The sequence below is a fragment of the Bombina bombina genome, chromosome 1 (assembly GCF_027579735.1).
Source record: "Bombina bombina isolate aBomBom1 chromosome 1, aBomBom1.pri, whole genome shotgun sequence".
NCBI classification, from domain to species: domain Eukaryota; kingdom Metazoa; phylum Chordata; class Amphibia; order Anura; family Bombinatoridae; genus Bombina; species Bombina bombina.
The window spans coordinates 982,198,832-982,218,677 of record NC_069499.1 but is presented as its reverse complement, the minus strand read 5'-3'; the positions used below and the strand labels follow the sequence as shown (position 1 = coordinate 982,218,677).

The 19,846-nt window shown below is 40.3% G+C and overlaps 1 protein-coding gene across 2 annotated transcripts in view; it reads left to right on the top strand.

The window, feature by feature from the left end:
• DIDO1 (death inducer-obliterator 1) overlaps positions 1–19,846 on the top strand; it is a 185,409-nt gene that overhangs the window by 98,170 nt on the left and 67,393 nt on the right. For both annotated transcript variants that reach the window (XM_053708179.1, XM_053708104.1), the window contains one exon: positions 9,944–10,144. In XM_053708179.1, the coding sequence (XP_053564154.1) occupies positions 9,944–10,144 (201 nt within the window). The remainder of the gene's footprint in view (positions 1–9,943; positions 10,145–19,846) is intronic.

The following is a 19,846-nucleotide window of genomic DNA, read 5'->3' as shown; positions in this document are numbered from 1 at the left end:
TAAGAGACTAACTGAAATTGTTACTAAGGAGTGGGATAGACCCGGTGTGCCGTTCTCACCCCCTCCAATATTTAGAAAGATGTTTCCAATAGACGCCACCACTCGGGACTTATGGCAAACGGTCCCCAAGGTGGAGGGAGCAGTTTCTACTTTAGCTAAGCGTACCACTATCCCGGTGGAGGATAGCTGTGCTTTCTCAGATCCAATGGATAAAAAATTAGAGGGTTACCTTAAGAAAATGTTTGTTCAACAAGGTTTTATATTACAACCCCTTGCATGTATCGCGCCGATTACGGCTGCGGCAGCATTTTGGATTGAGTCGCTTGAAGAGAACCTTAGTTCATCTACGCTAGACGACATTACGGACAGGCTTAGAGTCCTTAAACTAGCTAATTCCTTCATTTCGGAGGCCGTAGTACATTTAACCAAACTTACGGCTAAGAACTCAGGATTCGCCATACAGGCACGTAGGGCGCTGTGGCTAAAATCCTGGTCAGCTGATGTTACTTCTAAGTCCAAATTACTTAACATACCTTTCAAGGGGCAGTCTTTATTTGGGCCCGGTTTGAAAGAGATTATCGCTGACATTACAGGAGGTAAGGGCCACGCCCTACCTCAAGACAAAGCCAAAGCTAAGGCTAGACAGTCTAATTTTCGTCCCTTTCGGAACTTTAAAACAGGAGCAGCATCAACCTCCACTGCACCAAAACAGGAAGGAGCTGTTGCTCGTTACAGGCAAGGCTGGAAGCCTAACCAGTCCTGGAACAAGAGCAAGCAGGCCAGGAAACCTGCTGCTGCCCCAAAGACAGCATGAACCGAGAGCCCCCGATCCGGGACCGGATCTAGTGGGGGGCAGACTCTCTCTCTTCGCCCAGGCCTGGGCAAGAGATGTTCAGGATCCCTGGGCTCTAGAGATCATATCACAGGGATACCTTCTAGACTTCAAATTATCTCCCCCAAGAGGGAGATTTCATCTGTCAAGGTTGTCAACAAACCAGATAAAGAAAGAAGCGTTTCTACGCTGCGTACAAGATCTGTTATTAATGGGAGTGATCCATCCGGTTCCGCGGTCGGAACAAGGACAAGGGTTCTACTCAAACCTGTTTGTGGTTCCCAAAAAAGAGGGAACTTTCAGGCCAATCTTAGATTTAAAGACTCTAAACAAATTCCTAAGAGTTCCATCGTTCAAAATGGAAACTATTCGGACAATCTTACCCATGATCCAAGAGGGTCAGTACATGACCACAGTGGATTTAAAGGATGCTTACCTTCACATACCGATCCACAAAGATCATCACCGGTATCTAAGGTTTGCCTTCTTAGACAGGCACTACCAGTTTGTAGCTCTTCCATTCGGATTGGCTACGGCTCCAAGAATCTTCACAAAGGTTCTGGGTGCCCTTCTAGCGGTACTAAGACCGCGAGGGATTTCGGTAGCTCCGTACCTAGACGACATTCTAATTCAAGCTTCAAGCTTTCAAACTGCCAAGTCTCATACAGAGTTAGTTCTGGCATTTCTAAGGTCGCATGGATGGAAAGTGAACGAAAAGAAGAGTTCTCTCTTTCCTCTCACAAGAGTTCCATTCTTGGGGACTCTTATAGATTCTGTAGAAATGAAGATTTACCTGACAGAAGACAGGTTAACAAAGCTTCAAAATGCATGCCGCGTCCTTCATTCCATTCAACACCCGTCAGTAGCTCAATGCATGGAGGTGATCGGCTTAATGGTAGCGGCAATGGACATAGTACCTTTTGCACGCCTACACCTCAGACCGCTGCAATTATGCATGCTAAGTCAGTGGAATGGGGATTACTCAGATTTGTCCCCTACTCTGAATCTGAATCAAGAGACCAGAAATTCTCTTCTATGGTGGCTTTATCGGCCACACCTGTCCAGGGGGATGCCATTCAGCAGGCCAGACTGGACAATTGTAACAACGGACGCCAGCCTACTAGGTTGGGGCGCTGTCTGGAATTCTCTGAAGGCTCAGGGACTATGGAATCAGGAGGAGAGTCTCCTTCCAATAAACATTCTGGAATTGAGAGCAGTTCTCAATGCCCTTCTGGCTTGGCCCCAGTTAACAACTCGGGGGTTCATCAGGTTTCAGTCGGACAACATCACGACTGTAGCTTACATCAACCATCAGGGAGGGACAAGAAGCTCCCTAGCAATGATGGAAGTATCAAAGATAATTCGCTGGGCAGAGTCTCACTCTTGCCACCTGTCAGCAATCCACATCCCGGGAGTGGAGAACTGGGAGGCGGATTTCTTGAGTCGCCAGACTTTTCATCCGGGGGAGTGGGAACTTCATCCGGAGGTCTTTGCCCAAATACTTCGACGTTGGGGCAAACCAGAGATAGATCTCATGGCGTCTCGCCAGAACGCCAAACTTCCTCGCTACGGGTCCAGATCCAGGGATCCGGGAGCAGTTCTGATAGATGCTTTGACAGCACCTTGGAACTTCAGGATGGCTTATGTGTTTCCACCCTTCCCGCTGCTTCCTCGATTGATTGCCAAAATCAAACAGGAGAGAGCATCAGTAATTCTAATAGCACCTGCATGGCCACGCAGGACTTGGTATGCAGATCTAGTGGACATGTCATCCTGTCCGCCTTGGTCTCTACCTCTAAGACAGGACCTTCTGATACAGGGTCCATTCAAACATCAAAATCTAACTTCTCTGAAGCTGACTGCTTGGAAATTGAACGCTTGATTTTATCAAAACGTGGTTTTTCTGAGTCGGTTATTGATACCCTAATTCAGGCTAGGAAGCCTGTTACCAGAAGGATTTACCATAAAATATGGCGGAAATACCTATACTGGTGCGAATCCAAAGGTTACTCCTGGAGTAAGGTTAGGATCGCTAGGATACTGTCTTTTCTACAAGAAGGTTTAGAAAAGGGTTTATCAGCTAGTTCATTAAAGGGACAGATTTCAGCTCTGTCCATCTTGTTACACAGACGTCTGTCAGAAAATCCAGACGTCCAGTCCTTTTGTCAGGCTTTAGCTAGGATCAAGCCTGTGTTTAAAGCTGTTGCTCCACCATGGAGTTTAAACTTAGTTCTTAACGTTTTACAGGGTGTTCCGTTTGAACCCCTTCATTCCATTGATATAAAAATGTTATCTTGGAAAGTTCTGTTTTTAATGGCTATTTCCTCGGCTCGAAGAGTCTCTGAGTTATCAGCCTTACATTGTGATTCCCCTTATCTGATTTTTCACTCAGACAAGGTAGTTCTGCGTACTAAACCTGGGTTCTTACCTAAGGTAGTCACTAACAGGAACATCAATCAAGAGATTGTTGTCCCATCCTTGTGTCCAAATCCTTCTTCAAAGAAGGAACGTCTTTTACACAATCTAGATGTAGTTCGTGCCCTCAAGTTCTACTTGCAGGCAACTAAAGATTTTCGCCAAACTTCTTCCTTGTTTGTCGTTTACTCTGGACAGAGGAGAGGTCAAAAAGCTTCTGCTACCTCTCTCTCTTTTTGGCTTCGTAGCATAATACGTTTAGCCTATGAGACTGCTGGACAGCAGCCTCCTGAAAGAATTACAGCTCACTCCACTAGAGCTGTGGCTTCCACTTGGGCCTTTAAGAATGAGGCCTCTGTTGAACAGATTTGCAAGGCTGCAACTTGGTCTTCACTTCATACTTTTTCCAAATTTTACAAATTTGACACTTTTGCTTCTTCGGAGGCTATTTTTGGGAGAAAGGTTCTTCAGGCAGTGGTTCCTTCTGTATAATGAGCCTGCCTTTCCCTCCCGTCATCCGTGTACTTTTGCTTTGGTATTGGTATCCCAGAAGTAATGATGACCCGTGGACTGATCACACATAACAGAAGAAAACATAATTTATGCTTACCTGATAAATTCCTTTCTTCTGTTGTGTGATCAGTCCACGGCCCGCCCTGTTTTTAAGGCAGGTAAATATCTTTTAAATTATACTCCAGTCACCACTTCACCCTTGGTTACTCCTTTCTCGTTGATTCTTGGTCGAATGACTGGGACTGACGTAGAGGGGAGGAGCTATATGCAGCTCTGCTGGGTGAATCCTCTTGCATTTCCTGTTGGGGAGGAGTTATATCCCAGAAGTAATGATGACCCGTGGACTGATCACACAACAGAAGAAAGGAATTTATCAGGTAAGCATAAATTATGTTTTTTCTCTGCGGGCTGTTAGGCTTGCGGGGGCAGAAAATGCTTCATTTTATTATGTAATTTTTGGCGCAAAATTGTCATTTCCAGCGCCGTAGTTGACGCCGGAAGTTGTATTCAATTAACGTCATTGTTTTGATGCATGTGTATTCAGACGATTTTTTGCGCAAAAAAATGTTGGCGTTGGTTTCGGCGTCAGAGGATGTGGTGTCATACTTGGCGCCAAAAAATATGGGCGTTGTACTTAGCGCCAATAATGTGGGCGTCATTCTTGGCGCCAAAAATGTGGGCATCTTTTTTGTTCCACTTTTTTCTCACATTATTTGTCTCATTTTTTCATTGCTTCTGGTTCTAGAAGCTTGTTGTTTTGCATTTTTTCCCATTCCTGAAACTGTCATTTAAGGAATTTGATAATTTTGCTTTATATGTTGTTTTTTTCTATTACATATTGCAAGATTTCTCGTACACTGTTCCTGTTTCAAAACATACTGAGGGATTCCTGTTGACTGAGTTCAGTCCTACCAAAGCTAAGTTCATTTATTTTAAATGTTATGAATGTTTATCTTTAGCTATGGTTTGTTATAAGTTATCATGATAAACTTTTACATGCAGAATCCATTAGTATTTATGCTTTATGTATTGCTATTCTTTTTTCATCTTATATACTGTACAAGATATACTTAGAAAATTTATAAGAATATTTTTCTGATTCTATTTTAAAGGCTTTGTCTGACATCGCGCCTTCTAATAAAATTTTTAGGTCTTTTTCAAACTTCTTTTTTAATTGTTGAAGTTTCAAATGACCAACAACATACTGATGTATCCTTCTCTGATGATGTTTTTTCTCATTCAGAATTTTCTTCATCAGATATTGACACTAACAAATCTACTTTTTTATTTATTATTAGAGTACATTTGTTCTTTGTTGAAAAGGTGTTGATTATTTTGGATATTGAGGTAACTAGTTCTTTTTTAAGACTAGCTAACATTTTATTTCTGCTTATTTTATCTGTGTTTTCAGAGGTTTTTTTCCAGTTCCTCATACTAGGGAATGGAATAGGCTGCGAATTTTCTTTTATTCCTTCTTCAAAGGTTTTAAATTATATTCTTTGCCGGCAGTTAAATTCAATTTTGAGGGTTCTCTAATTTAATGGGGCTATCTCTACTCCTGCTAAATATGCTATTGTTTCTATAGCAAAATAGTATTTATTTTCCTTTAGATGGTTGTATCTTATTTAAGGAAAATTATTTATTTTCAGGTACTTTTCTTGGACCTGTGATTTATTTGGATGATGTTGCAATTGCTTCATTTTTCTGTTTACTTTAAGATCAAGTATCAGATTATGATTTATTTAGCATTGTTAAAGGGACAAAATCTACTGCTCATTTGAGGTTCAGACTAGTTGCTGTTGCATTTGTCTTGTTGTCTTGCATTTGTTGATTATGCAAGTCCAGTGTGTTGACTGATCCTTTAACTGGATTAACATGCTAATAATTTCATTTGTGTCTTCATTTTATTGAATATTTTCACAAATGAAGTTTAATCTATATCTTTAGCTGTTTTAGCTAGAAGAATTTTGTGATTTCTAAAAAAATCCATATTTCTTATTTTCCAAGATAATCAATTATTTGGTTCATAATTGGATTCAATTCTTAACTGTTACTCTGGGCTTCAAGATTGAGTTCTAAGACTAAAACTTTAAGCTTATATTAGTTTGGTTGTTCTTACTAAGGAAAGAAATCCTAAATTCTTATCCAAGTAACATGTTTTTAATTGGAAGTTTTTTAGTTCAAAATCCCTAAATTTGCGTGTATGTGCCGTATTGCAGCTTGGCTGGTAAGGGGCAGGTTAAGGCTAACACTTTCCTTAAGTGTGTTTCAGTCCTATATATTTTGGGTAATGTTGAAGCGCGGCTGATCACCCGTTAGGGCTTAAGCGCTGCTCAGACCTGGAATCTTCTGGGGTGTGTATTCCAGTTCCATTTTTAGGAACTGGGTTTTGGGGTTTTATTCAAAACTATTCATTGTTCCAAAGATAGAAAATCTTTTTTATATAAATGTACCATCTTTTAGATTGGTATTTATATGGTCTATTCTGCCTTTTTTTGGGTCAGTGATAGCATTATTTGTTTTCATTAGATACAATAGATGCATATCTTCATTTTCTGTTTTCATTCAGATTATTTTTATTTTCTGAGACTGCGGAATCTCATATGATTCAACCTTGTTTTTTCAAGACATGGATAGAGGATCTTTTTATCAAAAACTCTTGATTCCTCACACAAGGGTCACCTTTTTTAGGTTTCCAGATAGTTTGTCACTGTCTTTGTCTCTAACAGACAAGTGACAATTTTATTGGGTTCCTTCTGTCGGTACCTTCAGTCTCTATTATTTCCTTCAGTTGCTATATATGCATGGAAGTTTTAGGTCTTATGGCTGCAGCATTGGATTCAATTCCCTTTGCTCATTTTCATAGAAAACCTTTCCAGTTTTTTATGCTGAATAATGGTGCAGGGATTCTAGGTTTTCACTTTTTAAATCTTCGAATCCTAATGTTTATCTATCTTTGATTCGGTGATTAAGATCACCATCATTTAGTTCTACAGGTCTCTTTGATTCTTTCAACCTGGACCATGATCTCTACAGATGCGAGTCTTTTAGGTTGGGAGGCTGTCTGAGGATCTCTGTCAGCACAAGGGGTTTGGAAATCTCAGGAGGCGAGATTACCATTTTATATTTTGGAACTCCGTGCATTCTCAGAGTTCTTCAGTTGGTTTCTTTTTGAAGAAGAGACGTTTATTGTTTTTTTCAGACAATGTCACAACTGTGGTGTATGTCAATCATCAGGGTGGGTCTATCAGTCCTTAGGCTGTGACAGAAGTATCTTGGATATTTGCTTGGGCTAAATCCAGCTCCTATCTACATTCTGTGGTTTTTTTTTCCCAGGTATAGACATTTGGGAAGCGGATTATCTCTGATAATCAAGTTTTACATCCGGGAGAATGGTCTCTCTTTACCCAGATATGTTTTTCAATTTTTCAGATGTGAGGGCTTCCAGAAATAGATCTGTTGGCATCTCATCTAAACAAGGAACTTCCCAGTGGCCTATTCAGGTCCGGGGATCCTCAGGCGGAAGTAGCGTATGCATTGACACTTCCTTGGAATTATCATTCTGCCTATATCTTTCCGCCTCTAGTTCTTCTTCCAAAAGTGATTTCTAAAATTCTAATGGAGCGTTCGTTTGTACTGCTGGTGGCTCCAGCATGGCCTCACAGGTTTTGGTATGCGGATCTCATTCGGATGGCCAGTTGCCAACCTTGGACACTTCCGTTAAGACCAGACCTTCTATCTCAAGGCCCATTTTTCCATCAGGATCTCAAATCATTAAATTTGAAGGTATGGAGATTGAACGCTTGACTCTTAGTCATAGAGGTTTTTCTGACTCCGTGATTAATGATATGTTACAGGCTTGTAAATCTGTCTCTAGAAAGATTTATTATAGAGTTTGGAAGACTTGCATTTCTTGGTGTTCTTCTCATAAATTCTCTTGGCATTTTTTTTTAGAATTCCTAGAATTTTACAGTTTCCTCAGGATGGTTTGGATAAGGGTTTGTCTGCAAGTTCTTTGAAAGGGCAAATCTCTATTCTTTCTGTTCTTTTTCACAGAAAGATTGCTAATCATCCTGATATTCATTGTTTTGTACAGGCTTTGGTTCGTATCAAGCCTGTCATTAAGTCAATCTCTCCTCCTTGGAGTCTCAATTTGGTACTGAGGGCTTTACAGGCTTCTCCGTTTGAACCTATGCATTCTCTGGACATTAAATTACTTTCTTGGAAAGTATTGTTCCTTTTGGCTATCTCTTCTACTAGAAGAGTTTCTGAGTTATCTGCTCTTTCTTGTGGATCTCCTTTTCTGATTTTTCATCAGGATAAGGCAGTGTTACTTCCTGATATTCATTATTTTGTTCAGGCTTTGGTTCGTATCAAACCTGCCATTAAGCCAATTTCTCCTCCTTGGAGTCTTAATTTGGTTCTGAAGGCTTTACAGGCTCTTCTATTTGAGCATATGCTTTCTCTGGACATTATTTACTTTCATGGAAAGTATTGTTCTTTTTAGACATCTCTTCAGCTAGAACAGTTTTTGAATTATCTGTTCTTTCTTGTGAGTCTCCTTTTTCTGATTTTTTCATCAGGATAAGGTGGTTTTTGCTGTCCTCATTTCAATTCTTACCTAAAGTTGTGAATTCTAACAATCTTAGGGAGGAATTATTGTCTCTTCCTAAGACTTCTTTGGTAAGATTCTTACATTCTTTGGATATGGTAAGAGTTGAAATCCTATGTTGAAGCTATTCAGATTTCAGACAGACTTCTAGTCTATTTGTTATCTTTTCTGGTTTTAGGAAGGTCTAAAGGCTTCTGCCATTTCTTTGGCATCTTGGTTAAACTTAATTCATCATGCTTATTTGGAGTCGGGTTGATTCCCGCCTCAGAGGATTACGGCTCATTCTACTAGGTAAGTGTCTACTTCCTGGGCTTTTTAAGAATGAAGCTTCTGTTGATCAGATTTGCAAAGCAATGACTTTTACTAAATTCTACCATTTTGATGTTTTTCTCTTTTTCAGAAGCAGTTTTGGTAGAATGGTACTTCAGGCAGCTGTTTTAGTTTGATTCTTCTGCTTATAATTTCAGTTTTTTTCATTTTAAAAATTGAAACTTTTGATTTGGGTAGTGGATTAATTTTTCAGCGGAATTGGCTGTCTTTATTTTATCCCTCCCTCTCTAGTGACTCTTGCGTGGAAGTTCCACATCTTGGGTATCTGCTATCCCATACGTGACTAGCTCATGGACTCTTGCTAATTACATGAAAGAAAACATAATTTATGTAAGAACTTACCTGATAAATTCATTTCTTTCATATTAGCAAGAGTCCATGAGGCCCACCCTTTTTGTGGTGGTTATGATTTTTTTGTATAAAGCACAATTATTCCAATTCCTTATTTTTGATACTTTCACTCCTTTCTTATCACCCCACTTCTTGGCTATTCGTTAAACTGAATTGTGGGTGTGGTGAGGGGTGTATTTATAGGCATTTTAAGGTTTGGGAAACTTTGCCCCTCCTGGTAGGAATGTATATCCCATACGTCACTAGCTCATGGACTCTTGCTAATATGAAAGAAATGAATTTATCAGGTAAGTTCTTACATAAATTATGTTATATATAGAGAGAGATATAATATATATAGATATATAGATATATAGATATATAGATATAGATATAGATAGATATATAGAGATAGAGATATAGATATAGATAGATATAGATATAGATAGATATAGAGATATATATATATATATATATATATATATATATATATATATATATATATATATATATATATATATATATATATATATATATATATATATATATATATATATATATATATATATATATATATATATATATATATATAGAGAGAGAGAGCGAGATACATATCGGCATTGCAAATCCACTAAAAGTTTATATTATGTTTTACAAATAAGATTTAAATGCTGCAATTGCTCCAGGCCCCCATGCTGCCTAACGTATGATGCAGAATTTGCTTTGATGTTATAGTATATTCCTGTAATGTGCCCCCAATGTTTCTTGCACTTTTAGCTCATTCATTTGACTTGATTTGATAGGTTTGCAATGATGTTGGTGCACTATACACAGTTCCTATTTTATGAAAGACCCACATATTAAGTGGTGTTATACATAATCCTTTGTTTTAAATCTCTTTTGCTCAATAGGTACTGGAGTCTCCTGAGGTCTCAAGATGTATTGGCCCTGGGTGCTCAAATCTGGCACTGCCTGACTCTGTTTATTGCAGCCATGACTGTATCTTGAAACATGCCGCAGCTGCTATGAAATCCCTTAATTCGGGAAAAGAAACAAAACTGAAGGAAAGGGTGAAGGTAAAAACAGAGAAGAAAAGTCCTCCCAAGCCCCAGGTAAGCTTTTACACATTAATTTACATGTTAAAGGTACTTAAAAGTGATGGTAAATCCTAGTGTTTTTGAAATTTTAGGATTTACCAGTGCTATAAATTTAAAACTTTGTGCTAAAAGTTTTTTATTTGCCTGCAGTTTATGCCGATTTGAGTACCTCCGTCCACCCATGGAAAAACTCAGTTTATTTTTTTTAATGAGGTGGTGTTTCCACTTCTTAGCCAAATGCGTGCTTGCCGGTAGAAGTTATTCCTGATGGCTTGCACACTATTGGCTAAGAGATGGAACATCCACCTTATTGAGAAAATGGCATGTTGCCATTAAACTGCATGCAAATAAAGGAACTACCAGCATGAAGTTTCTCTTGTAAGGTGTATCCAGTCCACGGATCATCCATTACTTGTGGGATATTCTCCTTCCCAACAGGAAGTTGCAAGAGGACACCCACAGCAGAGCTGCTATATAGCTCCTCCCCTAACTGCCGTACCCAGTCATTCTCTTGCAACTCTCAACAAAGATGGAGGTAGTAAGAGGAGAGTGGTAAAATATAGTTAGTTTTTTCTTCAATCAAAAGTTTATTTTCAAATAGTACCGGAGTTGTACTATTTTATCTCAGGCAGTATTTAGAAGAAGAATCTGCCTGCGTTTTCTATGATCTTAGCAGCTTGTAACTAAGATCCACTGCTGTTCTCACATATGTCTGAGGAGTGAGGTAACTTCAGAGGGAGAATGGCGTGCAGGTTATCCTGCTATTGAGGTATGTGCAGTTTTAAGTTTTTCTAAGGACTAGAAAATGCTGCTGGTACCTGATTAATGTAAGTTAAGCCTAAAAACAGTGATTTAATAGCGATTTGTATCAGGCTTACTACCAGAGATATATACTCTGATAATATGGCAATATAAAACGTTTGCTGGCATGTTTAATCGGTTTTATATATGCTTTGGTGATAAAACTTATTGGGGCCTAGTTTTTTTCCACATGGCTGGCTTGATTTTTGCCTAGAAACAGTATCCTGAGGCTTTCCACTGTTGTAGTATGAGTGGGAGGGGCCTATTTTAGCGCTTTTTTGCGCAGTTAAAATTAGACAGAGACATTCAGCTTCCCTCAGCAGTCCCCCTGCATGCTATAGGACATCTCTGAAGGGCTCTAAAGGCTTCAAAAGTAGTTTATTGAGGAAGGTAGGGCCACAGCTGAGCTGTGGCAGTTGTGACTGTTTTAAAAAAAGTTTATTTCGTTTTTTGATCCGTTTTTTGCATTAAGGGGTTAATCATCCATTTGCAAATGGGTGCAATGCTCTGCTAATCTATTACATACACTGTAAAAATTTCGTTTGATTTACTGCCTTTTTTCACTGTTTTTCAAATTTTGACAAAATTTGTTTCTCTTAAAGGCACAGTACCGTTTTTTATATTTCCTTGTTAACTTGATTTGAAGTGTTTTCCAAGCTTGCTAGTCTCATTACTAGTCTGTACAAACATGTCTGACATAGAGGAAACTCCTTGTTCATTATGTTTAAAAGCCATGGTGGAACCCTATATGAGAATGTGTACTAAATGTATTGATTTCACTTTAAACAATAAAGATCAGCTTTTGTCTTTAAAAAATTTATCACCATAGGATTCTGACGAGGGGGAAGTTATGCCGACTAACTCTCCCCACGTGTCAGACCCTTTGACTCCCGCTCAAGGGACTCCCGCTCAAATGGCGCCAAGTACATCAAGGACGCCCATAGCGATTACTTTACAAGACATGGCGGCAGTCATGGATAATACACTGTCAGCGGTATTAGCCAGACTACCTGAATTTAGAGGAAAGCGTGATAGCTCTGGTGTTAGGCGTAATACAGAGCATACAGACGCTTTAAGAGCCATGTCTGATACTGCCTCACAATATGCAGAAGCTGAGGAAGGAGAGCTTCAGTCTGTGGGTGATATCTCTGTCTCAGGGAAACCTGATTCTGATATTTCTACTTTTAAATTTAAGCTTGAGAACCTCCGTGTTTTGCTTAGGGAGGTTTTAGCTGCTCTGAATGACTGTGACACAATTGCAGTGCCAGAGAAATTGTGTAGACTGGATAAATACTTTGTAGTGCCGGTGTGTACTGAGGTTTTTCCAATACCTAAAAGGTTTACAGAAATTATTAATAAAGAGGGGGATAGACCCGGTGTGCCGTTTTCCCCCCCTCCTATTTTTAGAAAAATGTTTCCCATAGACGCCACCACACGGGACTTATGGCAGACGGTCCCTAAGGTGGAGGGAGCAGTTTCTACTTTAGCAAAGCGTACTACTATCCCTGTCGAGGACAGTTGTGCTTTTTCAGATCCTATGGATAAAAAAATTAGAGGGTTACCTTAAGAAAATGTTTGATCAACAAGGTTTTATCCTGCAGCCCCTTGCATGCATTGCTCCTATCACTGCTGGTGCGGCGTTCTGGTTTGAGTCTCTGGAAGAGGCTTTACAGACAACGACTCCATTGGAGGACATACTTAACAAGCTTAGAGCACTTAAGCTAGCTAATTCTTTTGTTTCTGATGCCATTGTTCATTTGACTAAACGAACGGCTAAGAATTCTGGATTTGCCATCCAGGCGCGTAGGGCGCTGTGGCTTAAATCTTGGTCAGCTGACGTGACTTCAAAGTCTAAACTACTTAACATTCCCTTCAAGGGGCAGACCCTATTTCGGGCCTGGTTTGAAGGAAATTATTGCTGACATTACTGGAGGTAAAGGTCATGCCCTTCCTCAGGACAGGTCCAAATCAAGGGCCAAACAGTCTAATTTTCGTGCCTTTCGAAACTTCAAGGCAATTGCAGCATCAACTTCCTCTGCTACAAAACAAGAGGGAACTTTTGCTCAGTCCAAGACGGCCTGGAAACCTAACCAGTCCTGGAACAAAGTCAAGCAGGCCAAAAAGCCTGCTGCTGCCTCTAAGATAGCATGAAGGAATGGCCCCCTATCCGGTAACGGATCTAGTAGGGGGCAGGCTTTCTCTTTTCGCCCAGGCGTGGGCAAGAGATGTTCAGGATCCCTGGGCGTTGGAGATTATATCTCAGGGGTATCTTTTGGACTTCAAGGCTTCTCCTCCACAAGGGAGATTTCACCTCTCACGATTATCTGTCAACCAGATAAAGAAAGAGGCATTCTTACACTGTGTGCAAGACCTCCTAGTTATGGGAGTGATCCATCCAGTTCCAAAGGAGGAACAGGGACAGGGATTTTACTCAAATCTGTGGTTCCCAAAAAAGAGGGAACCTTCAGAGCAATCTTGGATCTAAAGATCTTAAACAAATCCTTCAGAGTTCCATCATTCAAAATGGAAACTATTTGGACCATCCTACCTATGATCCAGGAGGGTCAATATATGACTACGGTGTATCTAAAGGATGCTTACCTTCACATTCTGATACACAAAGATCATCATCGGTTCCTAAGGTTTGCCTTTCTGGACAGGCATTACCAGTTTGTGGCTCTTCCCTTCGGGTTAGCTACAGCCCCAAGAATTTTTACAAAGGTTCTGGGGTCGCTTCTGGCGGTCCTAAGGCCGCGGGGCATAGCAGTGGCCCCTTATTTAGACGACATCCTGATACAGGCGTCAAATTGCCAAGTCCCATACGGACATAGTTCTGGCATTTCTGAGGTCGCACGGGTGGAAAGTGAACGAGGAAAAGAGTTCTCTGTCCCCACTCACAAGAATCTCCTTCCTAGGGACTCTGATAGATTCTGTAGAAATTAAAATTTACCTGACGGAGTCCAGGTTATCAAAATTTCTAAATTCTTGCCGTGTTCTCCATTCTATTCCGCGCCCTTCGGTGGCTCAGAGCATGGAGGTAATCTGCTTAATGGTAGCGGCAATGGACATAGTTCCGTTTGCGCGTCTACATCTCAGACCGCTGCAACTATGCATGCTCAGTCAGTGGAATGGGGATTACACAGATTTGTCCCCTCTACTAAATCTGGATCAAGAGACCAGAGATTCTCTTCTCTGGTGGCTATCTCGGGTCCATCTGTCCAAAGGTATGACCTTTCGCAGGCCAGATTGGACAATTGTAACGACAGATGCCAGCCTTCTAGGTTGGGGTGCAGTCTGGAACTCCCTGAAGGCTCAGAGATCATGGACTCAGGAGGAGAAACTCCTCCCAATAAATATTCTGGAATTGAGGGCAATATACAATGCTCTTCAGGCTTGGCCTCAGTTAACAACTCTGAGGTTCATCAGATTTCAGTCGGACAACATCACGACTGTGGCTTACATCAACCATCAAGGGGGAACAAGGAGTTCCTTAGCGATGTTAGAAGTCTCCAAATTAATTCACTGGGCAGAGAAACACTCTTGCTACCCATCAGCAATCCATATCCCAGGTGTAGAGAACTGGGAGGCGGATTTTCTAAGTCGTCAGACTTTTCATCCGGGGGAGTGGGAACTCCATCCGGAGGTGTTTGCTCAATTGATTCATCGTTGGGGCAAACCAGAACTGGATCTCATGGCGTCTCGCCAGAACGCCAAGCTTCCTTATTACGGATCCAGGTCCAGGGACTCGGAAGCGACGCTGATAGATGCTCTAGCAGCGCCTTGGTCTTTCAACCTGGCTTACGTGTTTCCACCGTTTCCTCTGCTCCCTCGACTGATTGCCAAAATCAAGCAGGAGAGAGCATCGGTGATTTTGATAGCGCCTGCGTGTCCACGCAGGACCTGGTATGCAGACCTAGTGGACATGTCATCCTTTCCACCTTGGACTCTGCCTTTGAGACGAGACCTTCTACTTCAAGGTTCTTTCAATCATCCAAATCTAATTTCTCTGAGACTGACTGCATGGAGATTGAACGCTTGATTTTATCAAAGCGTGGCTTCTCCGAGTCTGTCATTGATACCTTAATACAGGCACGAAAGCCTGTTACCAGGAAAATCTACCATAAGATATGGCGTAAATATCTTTATTGGTGTGAATCCAAGAGTTACTCATGGAGTAAGGTTAGGATTCCCAGGATATTATCTTTTCTCCAAGAGGGTTTGGAAAAAGGATTATCAGCTAGTTCTTTGAAGGGACAGATTTCTGCACTGTCTATTCTTTTGCACAAGCGTCTGGCGGATGTTCCAGACGTTCAGGCGTTTTGTCAGGCGTTGGTTAGAATCAAGCCTGTGTTTAAACCTGTTGCTCCCCCATGGAGCTTAAATTTGGTTCTTAAAGTTCTTCAACGGGTTCCATTTGAACCTCTTCATTCCATAGATATCAAGCTTTTATCTTGGAAAGTTCTTTTTTTTGATGGCTTTTTCCTCGGCTCGTAGAGTCTCCGAGTTATCTGCTTTACAATGTGATTCTCCTTATCTGATCTTCCTTGCAGATAAGGTAGTTCTGCGTACAAAACCTGGGTTTTTGCCTAAGGGGGTATCTACTAAGAATATCAATCAAGAGATTGTTGTTCCATCATTGTGTCCTAATCCTTCTTCAAAGAAGGAACGTCTTTTACATAATCTGGACGTGGTTCGTGCGTTAAAGTTTTACTTACAAGCTACTAAAGATTTTCGTCAAACATCTGCTTTGTTTGTTGTTTACTCTGGACAGAGAAGAGGTCAAAAGGCTTCGGCAACCTCTCTTTCTTTTTGGCTAAGAAGCATAATCCGCTTAGCCTATGAGACTGCTGGACAGCAGCCTCCTGAAAGGATTACAGCTCATTCTACTAGAGCTGTGGCTTCCACTTGGGCCTTTAAAAATGAGGCTTCTGTTGAACAGATTTTCAAGGCGGCGACTTGGTCTTCGCTTCATACTTTTGCTTCTTCGGAGGCTATTTTTGGGAGAAAGGTTTTTACAGGCAGTGGTACCTTCCGTTTAAGTACCTGCCTTGTCCCTCCCTTCATCCGTGTACTTTAGCTTTGGTATTGGTATCCCACAAGTAATGGATGATCCGTGGAATGGATACACCTTACAAGAGAAAACACAATTTATGCTTACCTGATAAATTTATTTCTCTTGTGGTGTATCCAGTCCACGGCCCGCCCTGTCATTTTAAGGCAGGTCAAAATTTTAGATTAAACTACAGTCACCACTGCACCCTATGGTTTCTCCTTTCTCGGCTTGTTTCGGTCAAATGACTGGATATGGCAATTATGGGAGGAGCTATATAGCAGCTCTGCTGTTGGTGTCCTCTTGCAACTTCCTGTTGGGAAGGAGAATATCCCACAAGTAATGGATGATCCGTGGACTGGATACACCACAAGAGAAATAAATTTATCAGGTAAGCATAAATTGTGTGTTTTTTTTTGTTGTTGTTTTTTTTGTTTTTTTTATATATACGCCATGACTGAATGTCCCCTTTTATAGCACTGGTAAATCCTTTCAAAAATGCTAGGATTTACCATTACTTTAAAGAGGTTTTTGTTATATACTGTTAATGCACTGCAAAATAGTTACATAATTAAAGGGACACTGAACCCAAATTGTTTCTTTAGTGATTCAGATAGAAAGTTGCTTAAAATTGCATGCTCTGATTTACTCCTATTATCAAATTTTCTTCAATCTCTTGGTATCTTTATTTAAAAAGCAATAATGTAAGTTTAGAAGCCGAACCATTTTTGGTGAACAACCTGGGTTGTTCTTGCTGATTGGTGGATAAATTCACCCACCAATAAACAACTGCTGTTCAGTGTCCTAAACCAAAAGTTGTCTGGCTCCTTAGCTTAGATGCCTTCTTTTTCAAATATTGCAAGAGAACAATAATAGATAATAGGAGTAAATTAGAAAGTAGCTTAAAATTGCATGCTCTATCTGAATCGCAAAAGGAAAAAATTGGGTTCAGTGTCCCTTTAATATTTTTCTATCCATTTTAATCAGTAATTTAGTAAGCAAAATCTGCATGAGATTCGTTTCAGTGCCCTTGTATGTACAGTATGTACTATTTCTAGTTTGAGTGTGCTTCCTTTTTCCTATTCTGTGACCAGTTAAATCCACATCTAAATGAGCTCCTGCACTGAGCTAAACAAATCACTGCAGTTCTGCAGACTCTGTGTGTGTGTGTGTGTAGCACAATTTTCAGAGGCAAAGTAAATCTTGAAAGTGCACTGCTGAATTGTTGAAATGTTTGATTGTGTTTCATGCATGATCTATCTTCAAGCTTAATGTCGCTATAACTTATATATAATATTTTGTTTTAGTAAAAATACTAAGGTAAAAAGATGAAGCCCATGAAAATGACAATAACTATGTGCACATTTACTTAGCTGTCCAAGCTAACATAGTGTATTATTTATCTATTTACATTTAGCTGAGAGATTATGTTGTTGGATAATGTTACTATGACATCAAATGAGAACAGGCTTGCAGGTTCCTCTAATTCTCTCACTGTTAGTTGCTGAAGCTAATTTTAATGGGACATGAAACACAATTTTTCTTTCTTTCATGATTTAAATAGAGCATGCAATTCTAAACAACATTCTAATTTACTTTAATGATCTAATTTGTTTTGTTCTCTTTATATCCTTTGTTTAAAAGGAAACCCAGGTAGACTCAGGAGTTTCTGATTGGTGTCCGCACATATATGCCTAATGTTACTGGCTCACGCAATGCATTCAGCTAGCTCCCAGGAGTGCATTTCTGATTCTTTAAAAAAGGATACAAAGAAAATGAAGTTAATTAAATAGAAGTGCATTGGAATGTTTAATATTGTATTCTCTAACTGAATCATGAACAAAAAAAATTGTGTTTCTTTCTAATGACACAGGGAGGGAGTCCACAGATCATCATTAATTACTGTTGGGAATATCACTCCTTGCCAGCAGAAGGATGCCAAGAGCACCACAGCAGAGCTGTTAAGTATCACTTTTAAGCAGTTAGGAACTGGCAAATGGTGCTTTTCTGTTTTTTCCCAACATGTTGCTGCCCTGGTATAGAACGCCTGAGTAGGTTTACTCTTTCTTTTTACACAGGTCTCTGTGAGGAGCGGCATCCTCTTTTACTTGGTGAGTCATCTGGCTGCCGGGCGATTTGAATGCAGGTAATTGCCTTTTGTTCTTCTGGGGCTAGAAGGCTGGCACTAAAGAGGTTAAGACCCTCTGCTTTTAATAGGACATATCCATATGGATGTTTACGGCAGTGGCAGGCACATTATGCATGTGACATGGACTGTTACCCTCCTTCACAACAAGTAAGGAGTTACCTGTCAGTTGGGGCTAGATTTAATTGCTGTATATAATTATACGTTATTGTAGTTCCTTCGTTCATTGGGAGAATGATACAGGGACTGTTGAGATCTAAAGCTCCTGCTTCCCTTTTTTAAGCGTATTTGGCGCCATTTCTATGGGTCTGCATAGTATCTGATGTATTGGCAGCGAGTTCCCTGGTGATTTCCCGGCTGCGTGGTTAGTTACATTAGAGGAGCTGTGCAAGGGTGCCAATGTTTTGTTAGACTGGTTTGGGATGGTAACACACCAATCTGAGAAACATTTTAGTCCTACAATATTCCTTATACTAGAGGGAGTTCGTTGACGGAATAGAGCTCTTTCCGTGCCGACTTTTGGCCACGCCTCCCGTCTACATTACGTAGCGGCGCCATTTTAGAGGTGTTAAAGTGCTTGTTTGCTACTTCGCTCCGTTCTCCGGCTTGAGAACGGAACAGAGCTGATGTTCTGACTGCCTCTATGTACTCGCTCTGAGAAAATCTGGGGTGGAAAAAGAATGGAACGGTGTGTGTGTGTGTGTGTGTGTGGGATAGCCCTTATGAACATCCCATTTTTAAACAGTCACTAAATAATGATGATTACATCGTTTTATGATCCGTTTTTCCCATAAACAGTGAAAAAATAAGCTATTGGGGTCAGAGGAATTTTTTCTTCTCCCTACTTTGGCAACACACATGTGATTTCCATTGTGTGTAAAAACAATGTTGTCCTGCTTATACTTGAATGTGTTACATTCTTGTATAAGGATGTGTACTATCAATCAATAATTGTATTTGGCTAGAGTATGGAACAGAGATCTGTTTCTAACTTTGTTTAGATTTTTTTAAGTAGTTCCTATTAACTTAAAGTGACCGTGTCATTTTAAATAATTTAATTTCCAAGATAATTTTTAGCTTCATGTCTCCCTGGATGATGCTGTTTAGGCTATGCCACAGTTTTCTCCCCAGACGTCCCATGCTTTGTATGGTGTCAAATGCAGTGCCCTGCGGTTCATCTCAATCTCCTGGAGGAGTTATTTACTTGCATACTTGTCTGCCCAGGTATCTTCGGGTATCGGCGTTATCTGCTTTTCCTAACTTAAAGGGATATCACAAGAGGAAATTTATCAACTCAGATAGTAAGGTTTCTGCTCCGATTGCTGCTACACTTATTTCCCCTCTTATATTCTGTTGAGGAGGATAGTCGGTAGCATCTGAGGGTTAAAGCTCAGATTCGGACAGTATAATTCCTTCATCTGGTGCTGAAGTAGTTATCTTCAGATAAAGCCTGAACTCCTTGTGGCTATTGTATAAACCTCGGCTTCCCTGTCGTCAAAGATCCTCAGCATCCAGTAAATTCAACGAATACTAGGTTTCATCTCTGAAAATTGTTCTTGTTACTATGCTAGGAGAATTTTTTCAGGTATGGGAGAAGGCAAGGATTCCTCGTTCCCCATCTCCTGTTAGTAATAAGCTGTCTCCCTTAAACTTCATGGCACATGGTGCTTAAAGTAGTAGGGGCCGTTGCTTTTCTGTTTAAGAGATCTTCAATCCAAAT